Source organism: Poecile atricapillus, chromosome 9 (genome assembly GCF_030490865.1).
Source record: "Poecile atricapillus isolate bPoeAtr1 chromosome 9, bPoeAtr1.hap1, whole genome shotgun sequence".
NCBI classification, from domain to species: Eukaryota; Metazoa; Chordata; class Aves; order Passeriformes; family Paridae; genus Poecile; species Poecile atricapillus.
Window position 1 is genome coordinate 7,650,268 of NC_081257.1, and position 25,505 is coordinate 7,675,772.

Here is a 25,505-nt window from a genome sequence, read left to right on the forward strand (position 1 = left end):
CAACAAGTACCCAGGACAGTATAGGAAAGGACTGTATTTTAGGCTGTTTGCAATAGAATTCACCTCAGCAAATATCTGAAACTGGTATTTGCTTTATGGTGGTACTGTTTTTCAATTACATCTCTCAAAAGACAGCAGCAATTACACAATTTTTGCAATATATTCCATAACCAAATAGTCACTCTTCTGAAATACCAAACAAGTCTGCACCCACATGCAGCACTCCAGTCTGAGATCACTCTACTCCCACTGGTGAAATCCTAAGGTTTTGGGAAAGAAAAACCATCTGGTTTGCCAGCAGTGGCACAATGTAGCTCAGAAGCAAAGTGCAGAGATTCTGTTTTCACCACCATATGTGACCCAAGCTCGCTCTGTCCTGCTGCTGCTGCTTACCTTATGTTCCTCCGCATGTGAGACGGTTTCTGAGCCCTCTTCTTTTTGGTGTCCTCAGAGGCCAGGCTCTTGTGCTGGTTCTGCAAGAGTTGCTCTGCCCGCTCGCTCTGAGATGAGGTAGTTGAAGTCGAGCGCTGCCATTCTCCATCCTCCGCGTGCTCCGCATGGTCACCGCTGAACACGGCTTCCTGGGGTTGGTCTGCAAGGGGAAGAACGTGCCATGGGAACAGCTGTGCCAGGCTGGCAACTGGCTTTTCCATGAGCATTCAGCAGGATTTGAGTTCTCACTCATTTGCAAGCACTTCACTCTGAGGGTCAAAACTGGGGTCCTTTCTGACAGTCAAAGAGAGTTAGAAAGTTTTACAGTGAAAGGTCTGTCCCTAGTGAAAGCCAAGACTAACACCCCGCAAGACAGCCCAAAGGTATCCTGACAAGAAAACAAGGCAAAATTATTTAGGTCCATGTGGAGCACTTCCTGTCCCTAGAGTCTGTTTTTCTGTGAGGGCCTGATAAGCTCTAATCAAAACAAGGAACTTAAATCTCTTTTTCGTTTCACATCATTCAAGGCAGAAATTTCCATCTATATGACACCTGTGTAACCATCTCCCAAGTCAACAGGACACAGTATATGAAAGGTTATCTGGATCAGGTAATGGGTAATGGCTCAGCAGGCAGTTCAGTGGTTTTAGTACCAGACTTGACTCTCATGGTTTAAATGGTAATTTCCAACAAGCTTTTTGTCAAGCAAAACCTAAGTGGCAATACTCTTTCTACATTATAAATCACGTGCATTCCTTTTCCTCTTCATTCTCCTATTTGCAGACTTCCATTTGTGCCTGATTCCACTCTTAAAATGTGAAATGACACCTTGTTCTAAGTGACACTTGGCTCTTCAACAGGCTGCCAGTGACCAAGCTAATGCTTCCAGAGCAAAGAAAGGAAATGTTTCTGTTCAAAAGTTTCCCTTGAAGAAAACTGTTTCTGACAAGCGTTGTAATAGCTTCTTTGAAGAATCTTGTCCATTGTGTCAGGCAAAGAGATATCCTGAACTTCATCTTGTAATCAGCTTTCTTGCTTACATTGTGTATCTGAGCTAATGACTGAACTGAAATGACACTTAGACAGTACTTTGGAGGAAAGAAGACATCAGTGCAGAGGAATGTGGCAGATGAAGTAATACAGATCCAACAAGCATCACATTGTGACTCTGAGGGATCTGGAGACAGAGAGCATTCCTTCTCAAAATGCTGGGAGCTTAAATGAAGGATGCTTCAGTACAGCACATTGCACCTACAGCTGTCATGTTGATATGCCCATTAAATTAACCTTATTTCCAGTATCATCTCATCTTAAAGTCACATCTTAAAGACATCTTAAGAGGTGTCATATCATCTTAAAATTAAGATGACAAGAAGTAGATTCACACCTTGTTCAAAAGCACCAGCTTTGTAAACTTCTTCTCCAGACATCCTACCAGACCCACCCCAGCATTTGCTGCAAGTTTTTGTCAGAACACATTTAGGACTTCAGAGCTCAGCCCACCATGGACCAGTACCAGCAGAGGAGCTCAAACATTTCTGTATCTGTCTGCAAGCCTTACAAACCAGGTGTCCACAGCTTACAGGATGGAACAGATCTCATGATGAATGCAAGGAGAGTTATGCATATGAAGATAAAGGCAAAGGGGTTCACTGCTACAAGCACAGCAGTTCTCCTACCACAGCCAAGGTCTTGGAGCCCTGTCCTCCCACCATGCCTCTTTAGATTTACAAGCTCAGATATCAAGCATCAGCTCACTTGCAGACAGAGAACTGTGCTGGGAATAAACCCAGTTTCTCAGGCTTCCCAGACAACAACTCTGCTATGTGAGCTACAGACACATTTTAGTCACATTACCTGCAATTCTTCAGCACTGTTTCCTTCCCCCCACCCCTCTTGACTCCTGGTTATATAACTAGATCAAAAGATTGGATGAAATAGGGCAAAGGGAAGCAGGGAGGCTGCACACGTGATCACATGCTCCGGGATGAGTCATTAAACCGGAGACAAACACTGCCATGGTTACACTGCTGCCATCTCACCCTGTGCCTGGAGGACCTTGACAAGGCACCAGAGAGCACAAAGCCATGCCTGTTTGGAAGAGGAAGAGCTTCCCTCCCCATACTCCAGCAATTGCCCACATCACCTCCTCCAGCAGCCACCCTGCCACCTGCACTGTGCCAGGCAAGGGTGTCTTCAGGACAAGGGTGATAATAGCAAAACCCAAAGGCTCAGGAGCCCAAATTATTACGTCTCCTCTATGTTTCCAGATGTGTTGTATAATCCCTATGTAGACTCATTCCATTTCTGCATTTTACCTTTTCTTTCCTCTTAATGATATGTAATACGAGCCCTGGTGAAACCTACACACAGCTGGATAGGGTTTTTAGAATATAATTCTCATCTAACCAGGAACCCGAAGCCCAAAATTTGATGAATTTGGTGCTGCAATGAGTACAAGCCCTCATCCGCCACAGCCATGTCTGCTCAGGCTGGTGTTTGTCCTGCCAATACAAGTTCTGAGGTGAGGAACACAATCTGTGCCTCAGCCCACATTCCTGACACATATGCATCAAGAGAGCTCTTCCACGCTAGCGACAGCTCCAAACATCTCACTGATTCAGCTGCAGTGGGATTCAGGGGACAGCCAGCTTCCCAAAGGCTGCTCCTATCCTTGCCACCACCACAAATAAAGCATTTCACAAAGTTTAACTAACACAACGAAAAAATCACAAGTCTAACCTTGCAACAGCTCCCACCACACCTGTGGCATGAGCTGGCAGTTACCAGCAGGAATTGTTTTGCTGTTGCTTTGTATTAAACTCCTGATTATGTGCACAGCCTAAACCCAACCCAGATGAAAAGTGAGGCTCCCCGCTGCAGTCGTGTGGCTGCTCTCCAATACAGTGAGCTCCAAGCTGTGTAAATGGGACCCACACTGGGACAGAAACACATTAAGAAACAATAACTACACACATAAACACCTATTTTGTATAAGAACAGCTCTGATCTTTGGGTTGGAGGGAGTGTGGGAACAACCTCGTTGAACAGGTCCCATCAGGTAATCAATGGAATAATCCTGCCCCAATTTTGCCAAACCTACATCTACAACAGAAATGCAATTATGGTTTTGTAACAGGAGCTCAACACACTACTCTGACATGGTTATACAAGTAGTGTTTTACACAACACAAAAATTCATCAGCCACGTTTGCATGTTGACAACTGTCTGATCATGCTGGAGCTGCTGTGCACTCTAGGAAGACCTGGGCATTTATCCACATTGCCTGCTTGAGAAGAGCATTGCCACCAGCCTGGGGGGTGACAAGCCAGCACAGCCCTGCACAGCAAGATGAGCCACATCAGAAAAAGCAGGCCCAAGTCTGCCGAGCAGAAGACAGCAATGGGTCAGGTATGGTTGTTGGCAAGGGTGTAAATTCATCCCATGGTTACACACTGTGGGCATCAAGAATCAGGCAGTTCACACCAGCTTTGTTCCATGTTTTACACTGTCCTCACCAGATCTACAAAGAGGATTTCCCAAGGGAAGTGGTGGTAACATCAGTGAAACTGCTCCTTCAGGTGGGTAACAGCTCTGAGAAATCCCCAAACAGTTCCCAGTGGTTATGGATACCTGCACACACCTAGGCACTCTGTCCTGCAAGGTACCCTGAATGCCAAGAGGGGCACGACTATCCTTTCTCATGCACTTTAGAGGCATGAAATGTGCCTGCACTCTCAAAACCCAACAGACCCTGTTACAGCACAGTTCTGGTTTGTGCTGCAGGCCAGAGGTTGCAGATTTTCTTTGCTCAATAAGCTGCAGCACCACCCCCAGATGCACATACAAATAGGGGGGAGGTGTTTGGTTTCTCAACCAAAACTTGCATGTCACAGTATTACAGTTTAGAAGTCTCTGTAGGAAAGAGAGTCGTGACTGCTGTGTAACACTGCTTCAGATGCTCCCTGTGTGGTGTGATTGCCAGAGCTGTCCCTAAACATTGCACACAGCTGTGACTCATGATGTGTAACACAGCAAAAGATTTGTCCCGCAGTCAGGCACCTCCTATTGCAGCCAAACTCACCTCATCACCTCCTTCTTAAACTTCTGTTACAACAGCACAGGATTCAGCCTGGAGAATATTCTCTAGATCATTGATTCAGTAATGAATTGCTCTCAACACAGCTTGCTCTGCAAAATGGATCAGGTTGCTGCAAAGTGTCATGAAGCAGCAGGTTGTTTTGAGGTGTTACATTTGTGTAACTAACACTGTCTTCTGACACTAAGGTAAGCAAAAAACAGTGTTATAGCCAGTCTCCATACTCCAAGGTACACCTCAGTAAGTCCAAGTGTCTGTGCATCCACAGTTTGGCTCTAGCAACAGTCAGCACTCTTAGGAGTACAGAAATTCCCATTCAAAAGCTCTGAGGGTCTCCTACCTGAGGTTGCTGCATAAGAAGATCCAAGAGAAGAGTGGACAAACTATTGTGTAGGTTGCTGATTTCCTTGCCTGCTCAGTTAGCCAGCTAACAGGGCTAGCTAGAGCTATGTACACCTCTTCCTGGGAGACCACTTTCATTGCCAGTGTAACTCTAGTGCCTCCAGGAAAGACACATCACTGAAAACCAGACATTTGTTTATTTCTAAAATCATTTCACTATGGAAACTCAGGATACCAAATAGGACAATTCTGCTGAGTCTTTGGGCATTATTTCCTACCCTAAGGACAGGGATGTGCATGCATGGTGAGGAAGATCGCTGCATGCAGAGCAGCGAGCAGTTAATTCTTACTTTGGGAGCTTTCTTTTGTCCTGCACAAAGAACAAAGAGCAGTTAAATATTATTGCAGGCCTTCCGGGAACTTCTATGCAGTTTGTGGGCAAAAGCCTGTCAGATACTAGCTAATACTAGCTAGTGCTACTACAGCCAGTACTGAGCTGTCAAAGCAGGAATGGGAGGAGCACTGAGGGATGGCACAAGGAAGTCTAATTGCACAGCTCCAGCTGCAACTCAGTCCCTGACACACTGAACTACAACTGGAGTGCCAAAGGCTGGACGAGCAACTCTGCAGAGCAAGCTCGACTACAAAGGCTCTGCCAGCCTGGCAGATGCTCTGTGGGGTTATGTGATGTTTCTCTAGTGTGCTGGGAGCTGGAGTGGTGGATAGGTGATGCCAGAGTGCAACTGTACCTGGCTCACAAAGAACACTGGTTCTCTAACTGTAGTAGTACAGCAATCAACTCAGAGGCTGGCAACAACCAGAGTCTTCTGGCTCATCCTGCATTCAGCTGTGCAATATAAATGAAATATTTTCAAAATATTCTTTGTATGCAACTGGTGCAGCTGTTAGTGGATGTCATGCAAGAAGGGAGAAGTGGTGTCTGCACAGAAGCACCTCTCACAGAGGTGGCATTGTGTGAAAACACTTCAGCACCACAAGGCTGGGCTGGAGGCAGGAAATTCCTTGTGAAACCCCTCAAGTACAGTGTGAAAGTAAGGGAAAAGCTCAGATTCCCTTCCTCCAGGCTTTACCTGTTGCAACACCCAGGAGAGGCACAAAGAGGGTACACATCAACACCTGGTTGCTTCCACCCAAAGCCCTGGGAAAGGCACCTCAGAGGGGGAGGGAGAGGGACAGAGCAGGACGCGGCCCCTCCGGGAACTCGGGGCTCTCCGCGGCAGCCGCTGTCAGGGCAGCTAATTAGCAACAAGACTTTGTTCTCCTCGGAAAATAATCGGGCTCAGTCTTCGACGGCAGGACGCCCCTCCCAGCCACCAGCGCTTAACAAAGCCCTAATTATGTAAGTATTATATAACCCGGCACACCTGCCCCCCCGCGCCGGCCGCGGCACCCGCGCCCGGCCGCCCCTCGGCCCTCTCCGGTCACCAGCAGCTGCCACTGCTGCCAGTACGACAGCCGGGACCAGCCTTTTGTCCGCTTGTCCGCACAGGACCACGGCTGTGGGAGCTCCTAGGCCAGGCACTGCGCCCTGGCCAAGCGGGCAGCCAGGCCGTGAGGCGCTGGCCCGACAGCCCCGGGCCCCGGGCCGGGCTGTCCCCGGGCGGCTCCAGCGGAACGCAGCCCGCTGAGCCCGGCAGTGACCGAGCCCCGCTCCGCTCTCGGCCCAGCTCTGCTGCCGGCTGCGATGCCCGCTGTCCTGCTGAGTCACAGCCACCCTACTGCCAGGCACAAGGGCGTCTTTCAGGCCGAGCCTCATCCCAGGGGAAGCTTCCCTGAACTGTCAAAAAGCACGTACATCTTCATTCCCATTGCTGATTTATCTAGGAGTTAACCACCCCAGGTCTGTCGTTCATACCTGTCACTGTAACCAGACACAGAGTCTGTCATGTTGGTATAACAAAGAGCGCTGCTTGAAGTCTGAGTAACGTGTTTTTCATTTCTCTAAGTATCAGTAAAGCGATCACTCGCTGTGGGTTCGAGACACCTACGTGAAATCTGCAGATTGCTGGTGAGGGATGGCTGCCTGCCTTTGTCCCCAGTGCAGGACCAAAGGATGGAGGGAGGAGATGAGCTCTAAAGAAAAAGCCACCAGCACTGACTCTGTGGGCCAGAGCATGAGGAGGGAGCCAGACCATGAGCACACACAAGTCAAACCCATCTCCAGTCTCCTTTGGCAAGAAGTAAGCCCAAATCCATGGAAAACTTTAAAAGATAAATTACAAAGCAGCACTTCTTTTTTCCTTCAGACATCTTTCAGCATACTATTCGCTGATGAGGTTATGCTGCAGAATAAAACTCCTTTCCTGGCCTGAAGGAATCCTTCAGGAACAAAAGACAGCAGAATTGAAGGGCAGGAGCAAGGAATATACCACCCAGAAACCAAAGGGCAAGGAAGCGGCCAAGAAGTGCTGAGAGGCAAACTGGAATATCAAACAGCCAACTTTGGTGACAGGCAATATATCTTCTAACCGTGGGATTATGCAAGCAGAACCAGGCCCCAAATACCCAAGAGATCTTGTTCTGGCTGGGCCTCAATGCTGCGGACGCTGAGACCCGGGTTACATAAACACCAAAGAGCACTTATATAACTGTTGTATGGCACAGGCTCGCAGCCACTGGCGCCCCATTGCCACGGGAGTGTGGCAGGTACCTGCTCTGGCACCCAGCCCCTCCAGGATCTCCTCCCATCCCTGCACAAACCCATGAATGCAGCCCAGGTGAGGTGCCCATCAGGTTGTCCCTTTCGCAGGACAGGCTCATGGTTGCTCTGGAGCAGTGGGCAATCCTTTATCTATTTCCAGCTCCAATATGCTGAAAAGATGACTGTGAAATTTCAAATCTAACATTTTCACAGCACTTTGAGACAGCAACACCTGGAGAGAATACAGAACGCTGCTACCTGCCATCCCTCTTCTAGGTGTGTAATCAAAACTACTTTTCCTGATGGAAAGTCCTCAAACCTAAACTGTTCCCTCCTGCGGTGCCCCCTGTTGCACAGACACTGTGGGCTTTAGTGAAGACAGAGAAACAGAGACAAGAAAGGTACCCACTAAGTTAGCAAGGGAAGTGGGGATCGGTCACATTTGTCCTTTAGCCAGGGGTGTGCGAGAGCAGTGAGTTACATAAAGCTATTGCTCTGCTCTGGAGTCAGGAAGTGTTTCAGACTGAGTGCTGGGAAGTTTTCAACAAGCTGTGCGCAGGAGGGAACCGAAACCTCCCCTTTCTGGTTATCCCAGTTAACTAGTAACCCAGAATAGAGTTTTGTCAGCCAGATTATGAAAATTACCATGGGGATCTAAACCACAAGTAACCGGATTTAACCTTATTTATTTTCACAACAGTTCAAAGCTTTTTTAAAAAAGAGAAATATGATCTAGTTTATTGAGGTGGCTAAATATTGATTTAGGTAACAAAGATAAATTTCCACTTTCCAGCTTCAGAAAATAGATGCATATGGGGGCTTGACACATTCCGAGCACAGCGAATCCAGCTGGCTTCTACCATGACTCTTCTAGGGATAAATTTCAGGGACTAAGAAAAGAGGACGAGTAGGGGAGCAAGCATTCTGCATTATGCAATGATTACATAAGCATTAATTTACACTAGGTAGCTGGGAGTTGTAGCTTTATACCAGCATACCCTCAGAGCAATGAGAAATAATAAAGAAGGGATTATTGCTGCCACACACTTCCAAGGCCACCAAAATGGCAAACAAACAAGAACCAGCTGAACTTTAAACTCTGCCTCAAGCTCTCACCATAGCCTTGCTCAGAACCTGCTAACAAGGACAGGGAGAAGACAGGTGACATGCATTCCTAATTTAAAAGAGCAGCATGGGAAATAATCCCAGCACAAGGCATCCTCCAGCACAAGTCCTGATGGCAGTGGTATAAGAGAGGAGTGATTTCAAAATTATAATACTCTCATTTGTACCCTAATCAGTGTCAAAGGAGTCCATGGGCATGATGAGCTCCTCACAGTAACCCTCCTGTCCATTGTGCAGAGGAGGAAACTAAATCAAAGCAATCAGGTAGGCATCAGTGCTGAGTAACTCAAGTTATTGGCTCCCTGAGCTCTAATCAACAATTCTCCTTCTTCTCCTTAAATATAATTTCCTACTTGAAAAAAACAAAACACATTTTTGGATTTTTTTTAGAACTGTAACAAAGCACATAACTTCAGCTACATTCCCTTTTTCTGCCTCAGTGTCTAAAGTAATTTCAGAGGAATTTTTAAGGACTCTGTTTAATGAGGGAGGCATCACTTGGGAGAAAAATTCAGATTGTTGAGTTTGAGCCTGTGTGCCACCGCATTCCACTGGCACTTCTCCCATCAACTGCAGCCAGAAAAGTGACCGAGAGCACTGGAGAAAGTTAATAAGACCAGGATGAAACACCATCGCTGAAAGAACGATCTGTTTCTAGTTTTCCTTTCCAAAATACTGGTGCTGCTAAAGGAGTTTGACAAAAGGCTGCAAAGTTGTTTGTGGCAATCAGACTTGCACAAACTGAAGTCACAATGTCACAAGGACCACCCTCCCCAAATACACAACACCCTAAAATCTAAGCACATTAAAGCCTGGAAAAGAAACAGGCTCCTTCCTAAGGTTGCTAAAATGACAATTACCTCTATGGTCAAAAAATAAATATATGTGTATATCAGGAGGAAACAGGGATCTTTACATAAAAGACATTTTTCTCACAGGACAACAGGGGGATAGGTAGTGTGCTGCAACAAACCTTGATTTACTAGCTGGTGGGTGCTACCATAAGATAATTAAAATCTGCTCTAACTTTTCACAAATATTTTTAAAACAACGAAAAGGTATCACAGCACTGCATGTACAGGAACTTGCTACTTTGAAGACCCCAAAGAAGTGTTCAGGCACCTGGACTGAGGAAAAGCCATATAAACCAGAGAGGAAAAAAAACATTGCTCAGTGGTTGAAGCACAAAACCAGGGAAGCGCACGATGTGAAAGTTCTGCACAGACTCACTCAGTGACCTTGTGCAGTTTATCATCTCTCTTGGGACAGGAAGGTTGTGCAGAAGTGTGATGGAGACTCTACTGGTTCTACCGGCCAGAACAGAACCTCATTAGATCAGTTAAAAAAGCTTCCTGAAAGAGAGGTAATTTTCTCCTGCTAGAGACTTTGGTAGAGACTGTGACAAACCTTGTCCCAGCCTTTACAAGTTGACGAGTACAAAGAGGAGTTAATTTGCACTTTTGCTCTCTTACTTTTGTACAAATACTTTTCCACCCAAAATTTTTGAAAGGCCTGTAACCTTGTATTCTCCCTCCATCTATGACCTACAGTCTCATTTCCAAAAGCATCTTTCTCTCCCTGTCTTCTCTTTTTATACCTATTATCTAGACTAAGTTACATAAGCCACTTGTATCATCACCCAGATTCCCCATTTATCCAAACTCATTTTCTATTGTAATTCCTTTTTTTACTCAGTTCACACTCTCCCAGAATTAGCTTCTTTGTCCTGCCACCACAATCAGAAAAATAAGATGGATTTCTTTTTCTAGAACTCCCCTTCCCACTAATGGATAACAAATATTGCATGTCTTATTTCTGTAAAAACTCATGACAACCACACTGCACTACTGTAATAAACTGGAATTCCACAGTTGGAACTCCTGGGGACCATATTTGATCAGTCTGTTAGGTTTATAGCATGTCTTGGGAGGTATTTGCCACATGAACAAGGTGCAGAAAGCTTGACATCACAAAGTACCTCACCTCAAAGAAGTTAAATTACAAATTTAGAAAGTTCTTGAGATCTGCACAAACCAACATACAACATCTTCCCACCAGCAAACAAATTAAGTGGCAGCTATCCCCAAACAGTAAACTCCTGTTAGGATTTCACCAGCATCTTCCATTTGATAGCGGGGGAAACAGCCAAGTAGCTTTTAGTCTCTTAGGCACTAATTAGGGGATCTGGAGCAAGCACCAACAGCTCTGCCTGGTGCTCAGATTGTTGCCCGGTCAGCAAGTCACCAAATATTTCACTGACAAAAGAAGCTCTTGAAACTCGTATCAAGTAGGATGTTACAGGGAAAGTATACACCCAAAGTCAAAGGGGGTGGGGGAGAGGACAGTGCATATAAAACAATGCTGCTAGTAACAACTGCCTCCTCTCTTGGAAAAAAATAACTTTTGCAGCATTATAACACAACAGCAGCAGAAACAATAACAGCCAGACCCAGAATGTCACATCACCAAAGACTTCAGAATTACAGCCACAAAGGAAGAGTGAGCTTCCTTCTCATGTCCCCTCCATCCGGCCAACAGGCACTGCAAGGCTCTAAATCTCAACCTTTTCCATTCCTGCCTGGTAGGGAGCACAATAAAACCTGGGACCTACAGAACAGCTTTGGTTCCTGATGCCTTTTACTAGCCACTGAATGGGGTGCTCCAGCCCAGGGGTGGGAAAATGAATGGCCTGTAAGAGGAAAGCAAGAGGGAAAAGAAAACAAGGGAGAAAAAGAAAGAAAAATCAACCCACAAAATCCCCCACCTGTGTCCTACCTGGAAACTGCTGAGACTCATCCAAGAGTAGCATGCTGCTCAGTGCACCGAGGCGAGCCCTTTCCCTGCACACTTGTTCAACGTGGCTGCACACTCTCAGCTCTTCTGCTATTCTTGTCTCAGGGTCTTCAGGACAAAAGTTTCCAGTCACTCCTAACAACTCCTTATCTCTTCCCACAGCCCAGCGAGCACTAAATCCACTCTCACTGGCTGTTCAGTTCACAGGCGGGAAAAGACTCCTGATAAAACAGTCCAGGGTACAGGCAGGGAAACCTGCTCTTAAAGTTTCTGAAAATAACTTTGGTAAATAGCTCCTAGTGCTTGAATCCACCCAGCTGGTGTGACGAGAAGCAGTACGTATATATCCTCCCTGCACCCAGCCGAGACGGACCAGGGTCACTGTTATATAACTAGTTAAATATGCCTCGTGTTCAGCCTAAATAAAAATTGTCACTATCTCCTCCCCTGCTTGGAGAGTCAAACAACACAGCCCTGCCCGAGGTAGCTGCTGCTCCACTGGGGACCGATGCCTGGAGCTGTGCTGCCGGGATGGTTTGGCTTCCCGGGAGCAACCTCAGTTATGCTGAGGAAAAGAGTTTTAGAAGAGAGAAGAGGAGCAGGGAGGCTGAGTGGGTGTGTACGGGGGAGGTCTCTCTCCTCTGGAGCAGCAGAGCTGCACGCTGTACGGATCAGATCCCATTCACTCAGCCTGTGATCCAGTTCAACTAGTGGCAGAGACCAAGACTGAGAATAAAATAAAAATCCTTACATAACCGTTCAGGCTCCGGTGGGGCCCCGCGCAAGGGGAATCCCAACAGACAACAGGACATTCAGAGCAGGGGACACGCAGGACCCTAACTCTGCTTCCCAGCTTCAGAGCACCTAAGGAAAAGTGGCTGGGAAGGAGATGCAGAAAGGAGTACAGCCTTTCTGGCTTTGAACACAATTGTGATTTTATGAGCTATTTGCATGGTGCCTGCTAATTTGCAAGAAACTTGGACAACTGAGACTGAAACTTGAGCAATTTGATGGAGCTGGTAACCTGTTTGCAATAACAGGTGAAGGAGCATCCTGTTTGCTTGGTTAAATCAGCAGCTTGTAGACCACTACAAGTTTCTCAGTTTTCAGGAAGGAACTTGTCAGAATTTGTGGAGTGGAAGATTACTTTAAGTAAGCCTTTGTCCCAGTCATTCACCTGCATCAGGACAGGCACGAGAGAGAATAAGTAAGTACAGAATAAGTCCTTTAAAGCTGTGGTTGAACCACTAAAGGCTATCCAGCCTGGCTAACCTTCTTCAGTGTTACAGAGACTTTATCCATGCCCAATTCCCTTCACAGGCATACCTAATGCCAGTAATAAACAGCAAACCTGGGCTGAGAGACATGTAATGAAATTAGCTCACTGGTAGTGAGCATTTGTCCGTGTAACCAAGTCAGCTGTTTATTGAAACAGCTGGTGAGGGAGCGCTGGGAAAGGCAGGAACTGCACAAGAAACGCAAAGCAGGTGGTGTCCGAACAGCCCTCGCACAAACCTGCAGGAGTCCAGGACAATGAGCTGCACTCACAACAGCAAAAGCTGATCCAAAGGTCTGCAAGCACAGCCAGGGCAGAGCCCAGTTCCCCTTTGTGTGACTCCAGCCATTTTTATTTGACCTTTTATTTGAGAGGGTAGCAAGGAACTGTGAATACTTGCTGCCATCAAAACACCCTCAGTGCTTCAGGGTACATCATAACTTTGAAACAAACCCAAGATGCCTTTTCATAATTAGAGCTATATAAATTTTACAAATAAAAAATTAAAAAATGAACTCTACTACAATTAAGACACTGAGTAACAAGACAGCCTTTCACCTATGTCACAGATTCAAACAGCCTGGCTGGCACACAATGTTTATCGTGGAGGGAAAAGAGGGACAAATATATTAAAGAAGTGCAGAGCCAAGGATCTTGTAAGAAGCCTTATAAGGACTTTGTAGAGTTGGAATAAATAAGCAAACATGACCTCAGCATCTGACCTAACAGATTTTTGAAACTGGAAAGCAAGATTTAAAAACAAATACTGGGTAAATACAACTGTATATTTGCAAAGCATGCAGTGCTGGTTTTGGCTGGGAGAGAGTTAATTTTTTTTTCATAGCAGCTAGTATGGGGCTATGTTTTGGATTTGTGTTGGAAATAGTGTTGATAATAGAGATGTTTTTGCTGTTGGTGAGCAGGGTTAACGCAGAGTTCAAGGCTTTTTCTGCTTCTGACACTGCCCCACCAGTGAGGAAGCTGGGGTGCACAAGGAGTTAGGAGGGGACACAGCTGGGACAGCTGACCCCAAGTGGCCCCAGGGATAGCCCAGACCATATGGTGTCATGCTCAGCATATAGAGCTGGGGAAAGGAGGAGGAGAGGGGGCATGTCCGGAGTGATGGTGTTCGTCTTCCCAAGTCACTGTTGCTGTGATGGAGCCCTGCTTTCTTGGGGATGGCTGAACACTTGCCTGCCCATGGGAAGGAGTTAATGAATTCCTTCTTCTGCTTTGCTGTTAAACTATCTTTATCCCAACCCACAAGCTTCGTCACTTTCACCCTTCCAATTCTCTCCTCCATCCCACTAGGGGATAGTGAGTGGCTGTGTGGGGCTGAGCTGCCAGCTGGGGTTAAACCACAACACATCCATATTACAGCAGTCAAGCATGAGAAAAATGGAAATTCAATACACTGGGGGAAACAGGAAACCTATACCTGTCTTCTACACACGGCAATAAAAAGGGAATTCCCGTCTTCACCGCAGTGTGCAAAATGGAAAAGGAATTTTTCTAACTTTCCTACTCACAACAGCCTGCTGGTGAGGCTACCAGTGTTAGCCAGAATAAATACATATTCACACAACCAAGAATTAGATCTGCCTGAAACAGTCAGTTTATAAAATTATCTCCTCATGGAAGGTAATCTTGTTATAGGTAAGTCCATTTACTGAATAGCTTTTCCATGAGGCCAGTCTTACCAGTAAGGAACAATGTTCTCCCTGCCTGGGGTCTGAAATCTTACCCAGCTGTCACACCTCACCTTCCTCATCTCAAACTGCAAGCTCTTTGCAATTGTACAAACTGTGCTATACATCACAAAAGGCTTCTCAAAAAACTTTTGTCACCTGAGAGATTCCCTTGCTAAAAACTTAGAAGATTACCTGTTAAAAAAAACCCAAACAACACTATGAAGTTTGTATTTTCATAGAATATTAAGATAAAGGTCCTTCAGAATATGTTTTTTATTTGGCTGACAAGTGCTTCCAGCAGCAATGTCAGCATCCCTGAACATTGCAAATTCACAAGCATTAGAACTCATACCTAACCTATAGACATATACAGACAAGAAACTTGACCATAAAGTGTTTCAGGACTAGTTCCTCTATATAGCAAAGAACATTACCAAACTGTAGTCAGTTAAACTAAGAAAAATTTCAACAAAATGTCCCAAAACATGCATTCCCTTCAAGGTGGAGTAGCTCCTTCCCTAGCCCCATAACTGTTGTCCACCTTGAACCTCCCAACCCCTGCTCCACAGGCTGAGCAGCTCCATGCCTTCTCCAAAGTGATCTGATCCAAGCTCAGTGAGGATAGCATGAGAGAGAAGCACTGGATCAGGATGTACCACCCTGCTCTTGGTCCCTGCAAGCTGGGGTCGTTCCCTCCTGTCCAGGCTGTTCATCCTCATCACCACCCCATAAAGCAGAAGAGACCTTCCTTGCCCACCTTCAGCTGCTCCACGCTGGCTGCACAGTCCCTTCCCCAGCCCACAGCTTTCTCCCAGCCATGCTCCACATCCATCAGCTCCTTCTACGCACCCCACTGACCTCCACTGTAGAGGGAAGCTGCCTACTAACCCAAATTTTAAGTTACTGAAAGTGAACTAGGCTTGACAGCCACATTTCACTCTTGATTAGCACCTGCTAGTAGCACATACACATATCATTAAGGCCACTTTCCCTGCCCTAGTTTCCATGTTGTTTTAGCAACACAGAAAACACAAGAATACCAGGTTTGAGTTGGACACGGTGTAAGGTGTTGTTTATCCACCCAGAACAGTTCAGACAGAATCACACTTGGACTCCACAACACCTTGTGTTGGCAACTTAGTATTGCTGGGCTTTGAGAATCATTTGCTTTTTAAACAAACACTGCACTGCAAATAATTTATTTTTTTAAAATAAGATCTAAACCAACCCTGGAAAACCAGAGTTTTTCCACTGACTTTAGTGAGCTTTAGACTGAACCATAAGCCATGAATTTTGATAAATATGGTTTTTTATAATTTTATTTTATTAATATAAATCTTGGTTTATTTTCTTGCCCAAATTCATCTAAATCATAAGTGGGGGGAGGTTGGGAAGTTGTACATAATGTAACAAAAATCTAATTGCACAAAATACAGGAAGTGACACAATGAAGTGCCTCTTGCAAATGCTTTTCACACTGGCACTGTGGCAAAATACACTGCTTGAGATTCCAAAGCTTTCAAAGGTTGTTTAAATGTACCAAAGAAAACAAGCTGTTACTAGCCAATATAATGATTTAAAGTCAAAGAATATATACCATAGATATTTATCATCATTTAATAAAAATTAAATCCATTGAGTTACAATCCCAGTTACATTCAATAAACTGATTCCTCCCTTCCTGTAATGTGCTCAATTTCTCTGCTGCTGTAGATGACACAATGTATTTGTGCATCACTGAAGAGCTTTTTGGTACAGCTTTCATTTCATTCCATTCATTTTCAGCTATGTGCAAATTTGACACAAATCACAAGCTGGGTACACAAAAGTACCACTTTAAAATTGCTTCTAACAGTTCAAGTATTTAAAAACTTTACACAGACAAAGATTACCTGCAGATGTTTTAATTGCAAAATTTGTTTTGACAGAGATTTAAGCTAGAAGTTTCTGTTCACCTAGCCCAAAAAGATTTTATCTTGTAGCTTTCTCCTGTCTCATTCCTATTTGCATATTTGCAAGTGAAAATAAAGTCCTCTGACTCCTACTTAGAATTTTTTTGAGGCTGAGTCAGTGAACTACATATTGAAGAAAATGTGAACAACACATTTTAAACATCTGCAGTACAAAATATTGTTAATAGAAAATACTTTGATCCAAACAATGAACCAGACACTTCTAAAAGTTCAGTTTTGCAGTTTCTTTAAAGCCTAAGCAAGAAGTTAAAAAGATAAATAAAGGAAATAACTGTGATGTGATATTGTGTTTTAAAATCTGAAGAATACTTTTAATTTAATTAAAACAGTTCCTCACCTCCTTCCACACTTTCATTATTTAATATTACACTTGTGTAACATATAGCTCCGTGCACATTTTATTTAACTAGTAATTAAAACCAGCACAATGCCACATAAATTAGGGGGAAATGAAATTAAGGACCCTTTGCATGATTTTAACCTCAGATGAAAATCAAAGAAGTGTTTCACCTAGTACATTTGAACATAAAAGAGGGTGCTGCCTTAAAATGTAAACCAGAGGATTTTCACTTTGGCTTCTTCACACTCATCAGGTGAACTTGGCAAAGTGACTTTGCCACTCCTTACCTGATCAAGAGGGAAAATACCACATTACAAATTTGCTAATTAGTTTCCATATGATTTCATCACCATTACAGAAATTGCAGATGAGGGAATACAGTATCTATTAGCAATGGCAAGGTGTGGTACAAAGCTGACAATCCGAAACGTACATGGAGGAAAAAGGTACCCAACAGGACAGAGGAGCAAGTGGGATTGTCCTTTGTTAGAGATTCTCTGGCTTTATGAAAAGAAAAAAAGCAAGTTTTTGGCTAAGAAAACACAATCTCTATATCCTGCAAAGCTTATCAGGAAAGCAGGAAGACAACTTGGAGCAATTGTTTTTTCAGTTAACATCAGCTCACTCACTGACCCTGCTCCCCACACCTTCATGCTACTCTCACACTTGTGACAGCTTTAAGAGACAAGATAAAAGAGAGGCAAAAACCCATTTGAGAAACTCCATATACATATATATAGAAAATGCAGAACGATGGACGTGGGCTGCTCCTGAACTGCATAGAAAGATTTCTATTTTGTATTCCATCATACGCAATAGATCAAAGGGAAGGAGGGAGAAAAGAGGGGGGAAAAGCGTAGCTGGTTATAACACCACATCATTTCACGAGATCTGCCAGTCCCTGTGCCCAATTGGCGGCTCTGGAGGAAGCAGAGCTCTGGCGTCATCACCTCCTTTTAAAGAAGTAAAGCAAGTCATTACTCCAGGTTATATAACACTCAGACTATGCCAGACTTTGTGCCACCCTCTCAAAAAGGAAGCCGCTGTCACAGAGCCTGGGAGGCGGGCAGGGGAGTCACCGACGTTTTCTTTCGGAGCTTCCCCCTGCTCGGGATAAGCTGAGGAGACCGGGAAGGAGTCCTGGTGTTCGGGCAGAGAGAAAGGCTCAGCGACTGACCTTCAACATCGGCAGTCCGTAATCCCCTGCACAGGGGGCTGGGGGACAGCACTCCTCAGGATCTCATCCTTCCTTCCCACAGCAGCCCTCAGGCCACACCTCACCCTGCTGAGAATAACCTAGTTCACAGGGTTAGTTAGAATGCTGGAATCAGCCAGTAAAGCCCCCGGACCTCAGAGGCACCACTCCTCCCCATTCCTCCCTGATTTATTGGCAAACAGCAAGGCAGGGGACCTCCACCGTCCTACCACCACCGAAACTGCCCCAACACAACAGAATGTCCAGCCAGGCAATCTGCAGCTTCGGAATCGGCAGGAGGGGAGATAAAGCATCCAGCACTGGCTGCTCCCAGCAAAGCACCCAAGAGGATTTTTCTTTAACAGCACCATTTAGTGAGTCCAGTAAATCCAGTTCAAGGGTCCGCACAACGGGCTGGGGACAGGGACCCTCGCTGGCTGGGCAGGGCCAAGCCCCTCAGACTGCACACACAAACATCATTTTGCTCTGACACACACTGTGCTCCCGGGAAACCACCAGGATAAAAGCAATGGGGAAAATCTGCAGCCTCCTGTAATGAAGCAAAGCTCCCAGAGAAACCAGTGGGTCTTTTGCCTTAATGAGAGGCAAACCTCCACTGTAATTTCAATGTAACCCTTCAGTAACCGGGTCTGCTATAACAGCAAATGCTACCATCCCGACTCTTTCTACCTTTGATACTAACTGCATCTTCTGTATTTTATTCAGCTGGATTGTGGAAACACAGAAGCCAGCCAGCTCCTAATTTTTTGGGTCCTACGAAACCAACACAATTCTTGAACAGAAGGTTTGTGGACACAGAGAGCGTATGCTGAACAGACACAAACCTCTTAGCACTCTGAGGAACTGAGAGAACAACAGAACCCCCTCAGCTTCTTAGTTACAGTACATCACCTGAGAAACACATCCACTATCTGCAATTGGATGCAGATTTACTGAGTTACCCACAACCATCTGAGGCTGAGCCCCACACTGTGCACCTATGATAAACACACTGATCCATAAGGATCATTTTCTAATGCAATGTAATGCAGTTTCCTACAACAATTTGATTAAGTTTAAACACATGCCAATAGGCAGGATATTATGTGACAAGTAAATTATTTTACAGGTGGGTGCCACCTGCAAAAGTGACTGCTTTTGTACCTCTTATGATACCACACAAGCCATCCTCTTTGCAGGCAAATTATTGGCTTGGAAGGCAGGCTACAGAAAATTACTACAATCATGAAAACCTACCTGGCTTGTGAGGAACATCAAAGTGCACAGTGGTACATAAAAGTTCAGATCTGGCTCTTTACTAAGAGCAGAGCCATTGCACACGCAACAAACCTAGACATGAGAAAAGGTTTGTTTCCTCCCAGGATATGCCCTTCCAGCTTACTTGGAAATAGTACTGGTGGGCTCTAGAGGGAGCTGCATCCAGCCACAAGAAACCAAAATAAAAGAATCTACATAGGGAAGTCCATCAAGAGGAAAAAAGTGAGATGGTGTCAATCATCACTCTTCTCTTTCCCCAAGAAATCCACCTTTTGCACTGCAAATATCCACTTGTAGACTAAACTGCAGGATTATGACTTATGGGGACTCACCACTGGCACAGGTACATACAGAACACAGAGGAGATTACTCTTAAAGCCTCCCTCATGATGGTATTCAGGGCTTTTCTAGATTTAGGCAAGTCCTGGGTTCTGTTTCTTTCCATACCTTTTGCTCCAACTCTTCCACTTTCAAGCAACAAGAAGAGCCACTTCAAGCTTACTCAGATGGGCTTGTGCTTTTCCTTAGCCCCAGCACCTGCCTCCAGCTAAAGAAGGACAGGAGATGAAAGCACATGTCACCAGTCTGAGGCAGGAAGCATGCAGCAGCCAAGGCCACCGTGTCACACACTGCAGCAGATGGAAGCAGGGCTCCTCAAAGAGCAGTTCTGTTCTCTGAGGCTGCCTCGACCTTGGGATGCCCATCTGCCCTTGGTGCCACCTGGAGACACAGCTGTGAAAGGCTGCTTTCTGAAAGGAGTGGAGGGATTAAAGCAGTAAGTGCCTAATTACTCCTCCTCTTCTTAAGGAATAAATTTAATTTTCTAGCAGATATGAAGGACAACTTTAAACCAGTGTTTCCTAAAAGAAAATGCTGTATAGTCTGGTCAAAAGTAGAAGGCAAAAGGTTTCAGGCTATTGGAACAAATCTCCATTTACCAACACAAGCAGGACCATTCGTTTCAGGTAAATGTGCAGGGAAATTACTTTCTAACAGCAGTTTCTATTTTCTTCTCCTTTTTATCTCTAGCAGGATGGGCCTTTCTAAATCTGGATATAAAATGATACAGAATACAATATCATTTAGCAAGATAGGAGACTGTCTCCATACTCTGCCTCTCTCTCAGTTTCATACAGGTAAGTATAACATGACCTAATTTATAACAATAACTACAGTCAAAAAGCAAAAACTCACATATTTGAGGAGGAGGAGGAGCCTACAAAATTAACAGATTCATACCAAAGACTTTACTCTCTTTTGTAAGGACAGAAAGTTGCTCTGTTCCCAACCACACACATCCAGCTGGGGACTCCCACACACCCCACTTTTGTTTTGTTCCAGCACTTTGTTGGGGAGAAGAAAAGACAGAATGCTTTGGGGTGGGAAGCACTTGAATAACACCATCTCCAAGATGAGCAGCAGATCTCTGTACCTCAAGAATGCATTCATGTATCATTCAAAGAAGTATTAACCCACACTTCCACACGACTTTAAAAACAGATTTTCAAAATAATTTCAGCTTTAATAACTCCAGGTGCTAATGAACTTTCTAGTAATTATGGTGTTAACTACTAATTTTTCTCATCAGATTAGACAAAGAAATTGCCCAGGCAGCTACAAATTGATTTCCTTTTCAATGTAATTGCACCCCACAATGAAGATGCACAAAGAGCACCATATTAAATAAAATCCATACTTGCTATAATTTCATGCCAATATTTTTCCTCCAAAAAACAAGTGAAAATTGTAGGAAAAGCTGGTCAAGCAGGACCCCTTTAAATGAACAGGCTCTCCTCTAGTGAGGGTTCAAGGGAAGCAAAGATCTTTTCAAGCTTGGATCAGCTGTGGCTGCCATCTGAAATCAAGAATTCTTGCCTTGGTATCAAGGGGAGAAGCTCAAAACTGTAAGTACCAAGTGGCAGCTCAAGTCCAAGCAGACAGCAGCTACTGTAATACATTGTGGATTGTGCTGCAGAAAGGAAAGGTAGCTCTGTTTGAGCTATCAAATGTCATAAGCAGGATGAGCACAGTTTTAAGAGGCTAGGGTGAGAAAAAGGGTCTCACCCCCTCCCTCACCTCATGTGCCAATCTTTTAGATGTTCCGAGATTTCCTCATGACCTCACCCTACCAAGGAGCTGCAGTGCAAAACATCACTACACCCATGTGTCCTCCACTCCTGGACCTGCCATTCTGTACCACCAACCAACCAACCGTGCTTCTCATTCACTCCTCTTTAAGAGCCTGTATGTCCACAAAACCCCACACAAACCAGTGTTGGTTTGCTCCAGCACTTTGTCAGGCAGTAGGAGGAACAGTATGAGTCTGAGCTGGGAAGAAGGAGCTCCTTCAGTTCTTCAGTAGTCAAACAGAGATGCCACAGAGCTTGCACATTCCCAGTCCTGGGAAAGAAAAGAGGGGACAGGAAAGGAGAAAAAGTGCACAACACAGGGCAGGAGACAAGGCCAATTCCATGGAGTTTGTCTTATCACAACAGTATCATCTGTTATTATTTGGGATTGCTTGGTATCTTTGTAGAGTAAAAATTGCAGCACTACTGGAAAACTGTTTACCCTAAAAGCACCAATTCCAACCATGCTGTACCATGCACCTTGCAATGCAAACACAACTAAGAGCCTTTAATGACAGTGTCTGAATGCTTACACTCATTAAGACATCTTTGAGAGAACTGAGAAACCACTTTTATCCCAAACTGCACTTAAATAAAGTGTTTAACCCATATACTCAGAGGTAAGGGAACAAGCAACTTGCCATCACTATTAATAGCAGAATTACAGCAATATGCATAAATATGAGATAATGAATTCCAGAGACATCAGTCAGAATAATCCAGAGACATTCCCAAAGTGGAAAAACAGAACAGTTCAGTGGGATTCATTCAAACACTCAACAGCTTTCCTGGGGAAAGCTCTGAGGTATAAACGGTCCATGCATTTGAAATTATCTGTAAAATCCATATTGGAGGTTTGTTTCCTCTTTGCTCAAATTAGATTTTATTCCTATGGAGTCCCACACAGCCCTGAGCAACAACCAGGATCAGAGAAAAAGTGCAGGACTTGAAACAGCCCTTTATCTCTACAGTCATCAGTACATCACATTTCTAGTGAAAACGATTGAAGGAGTTAAGGAAAAAAGTTCCTAGCAGTCACGCATTGCTATCACAAAATCAAACATGATAAAACAGGTGCTGCAACCCACAAGTGATGAGAAAACAGATGAAGTGGGCAGGGATGACAAGGCTGGAAAAGCAGTGGCAGCCTCTGGCTAGGACTGAAGCGTGCTGCTGGGATGGGTGTGCAGTCTGGCAGCTGGGGAAGGGGCTGTGAGTGTCAGAATAGGTATGTTCTGGAAGGAGCACTTTCTGAAAAAAAATACTAAAGCTGTAAGAGCTCCTACACATGATGCTCAGGTTCATTAACTGGCCACCACTGAAAATATGGATAAAGGATGTAAGCCATGTGGTTATTAGCTTTCACTTACTCAGAAATATTTAGAAAACTAGCTTTTCTTGCTTTTTTGTTTCCTTGAGGGCAGGGGCAAAGGTTGAAGAGCTGTGTTCTTTGACACTGAAAGCCTGTACCGTACAAGTACAAACTAAACTCTAGACCACCTGCAGGACAGCCTATACTAAATGCAAACAAAACTGAGCAGAAATGAGAAAAATGTACCAAAACTGAAGATAGCACTCAAGTACCAGAATGTAAAAAGAACTCCTAGAGGACTGTGAAACTGAAACTACACACGAGGATCAGCTCCACACACAACATGTATCAGAAAGACAAATGCAGGTTAAATGTGCAAAACACAAGTCACTGCTAAGTCTGAGATGATACTATCGACCACCACCAAGTGTGGATAACATTACATTAACACTGGAGAGTTCTTAAGTTATTTGAGCCGCTATCAGTACATGGACATACTAAACAAAGCCACTAGTTTGCAAGCAAACTGCAAAAATATTAGTTTTGTAATTGATATAATCACTATTATTTAAAACAAGTAACCAGTTTCAGTTTGGAGAAAATGTTTATGCAGCCTGTCACCCTTCCAAGGAAATAGCAGTGAAGGATTAATAATCATCTAAAGCTTGTAGTGCTACAAATATGCATGAGCCCATGCCCAAGGGAAAGATCCCTGAGGATCCCCAGTGGGATCAGAACAACCACCATACCAGGAGGGGAGGAGAACAGCACAGCTGGGAATAGGGAGAACAAAGTTTTAACAGAAATTATTAAAATTAAGCTTTTTAAAAGCTTCATAATATAAACATCAGAGCACTGCATCCCTTCTTATGAATAAAACTGTCTGTTCCAAATATATTTATGAATGAGGTTAGTCTACAAAGCAACAGGACTACAAACATCAGATTGGCAAAATAAAATGAACCACTTAATTCTGAAGTTGGTTATACTTCATAGACTAAAGAGCAGGAGACTGGTTTATATTAGATCTAAGGTGATACAGATGCCAAATGACATTTTGGAGGCAGTGTGTAGCTGTTAGGAGATATCAGGAAAAGCAGACTGGACACCTCCACAGAAGATAATTATACATCTAAGCTCCCAGAAAGCATTCTGATATTGTGGCAGACAGAATTAAAGCTGAACAATCTGAAACCTCAGAGGCAATCTAGCTTTGCTCAGCTCATGGGAGTTTTCCCTTGTACCTAATGAACAACCACAAAAAATATTTTATATTAGTTTTATGTAAATTCTTTTTACTGTTCCTTATTATTTTCTGCATTTGTTAAAATTCATTTTTAATTAGTCGCTACAAAAATATAAAACATGAACATGTTTCTAGTGTGTTTTAACATGAAAATATATAGCTGTCATTAGCATTTCACAATGTTCTGTACACCTACATTGATCTTGTTTGCTTTGGAAAGAACAATCCTGACAGATAACTGTGAGTATTCACTCACAATAATATAGATGTTGATGATAAAGTACATAAATCTATGATAAAATATCCATGGGGAATGACCCAATTGAATGTGACGTACAGACACTCCCTTCTGTTAATCAAAGTTTGGCAACCACGTCACACTTCCTCCTACTCCACTGGCTGCAGGGTCCTGTGAACAAAGTGACATCATCATCACCAGCCTGAGACAGTAATCTGTGACCTTGTAACTCTTATCTGTGTTGCTATTGGGAATTCCCTTGTTTCTTACCTGAACTAACACTTCCATTTCTGCTACTTTCTCATTAGAAAAAGCCATCATGTGAATACAAAAAAGAGGAATACATTTTTTTTTTTTGTGTAAACGTTTTTATAAAAGCATTTAAAACCAAAACAGCATCTTCAAGTAGCACATGGCTGAAAGAATATAACAACAAAACAAACAACACTTGAGGACAACAATTTATTTTGAAGCCAAAAATTCTTCAGTAACTAGAAGAAGAGAGAAGTCTCTGTTTTTAACACATTTTATGCTAAGAAAAGGAAGACTACTCTCAGTTGGTTTAGGTAGGTGTATTCAAATACCTGTATACCCTTTGAAGTTATTAAAAATTGCAATTTTAAAGGAAGCAAATAGAGCATCCCCTTAGGCTCTGGCTACAGTTTTGTGATACAAAGAGTTTGATGGCAAATTCAGCATGGGAAATTCCCACCTGAGCTCTGCATCCCTGTCTACGTGCCCTAGAACATCAGCCCTTCTGGACCAACAAACATTTCCAGGATCATGCTGTGACCCAGAACTGTTATCTAGTAACATTCAAATGTAACCCGCACACCACAGGCCAACAAACACCTGTCTTAGCCCTGACCTAAATTGCCTCTCTCCTGAAGAGGAGAGTAGGGCAGCTGGAACTAGGTGAGGACAGAAGGTGACAACTTACTTAGCACTTCCATCTTTCATACTGTGAAACAAACAAAGGAGAACCCAACCTGTATGCTGGTAGAAAACAATATTTTCCAGCTGTTAAAGATTATTACTGTGAATAAGCAATAATTGCCCATAGCATCCATCAAATTGTTTATGTATGGGGCAAGCCAATGATAAGAAATAAATATATTATATAAAAGATTTTTTATTTATTATATATAATGTATATTTTACATATATTATATAAAAGAAATACATATATTTCTTTTCACCACATCTTTTAAATAATACAAGTAATTGTAAATAGACTTATTTACTTCTTTATATAGTTGCTTCCCCAAAATTTCAAGCTATTTAAAAAATTCTATCCTACTTACAATTTATACTTGTGGCTTGTTTTCATGATGGAAATATTTTTTGGCCAGGAGACCATATTTAACATACAT

General features: G+C 43.8%; 1 protein-coding gene across 3 annotated transcripts in view; it reads right to left on the reverse strand.

The window, feature by feature from the left end:
- The window catches only part of RAD54L2 (RAD54 like 2), a 67,910-nt gene that overhangs the window by 20,984 nt on the left and 21,421 nt on the right, over window positions 1–25,505 (reverse strand). For 2 of the 3 annotated variants that reach the window (XM_058844642.1, XM_058844640.1), the window contains exon 3: window positions 394–592. In XM_058844642.1, the coding sequence (XP_058700625.1) occupies window positions 394–592 (199 nt within the window). Of the gene's footprint in view, window positions 1–393; window positions 593–11,436; window positions 12,092–25,505 lie in introns of those variants that run through there. The other variant, XM_058844641.1, reaches the window with a different exon arrangement.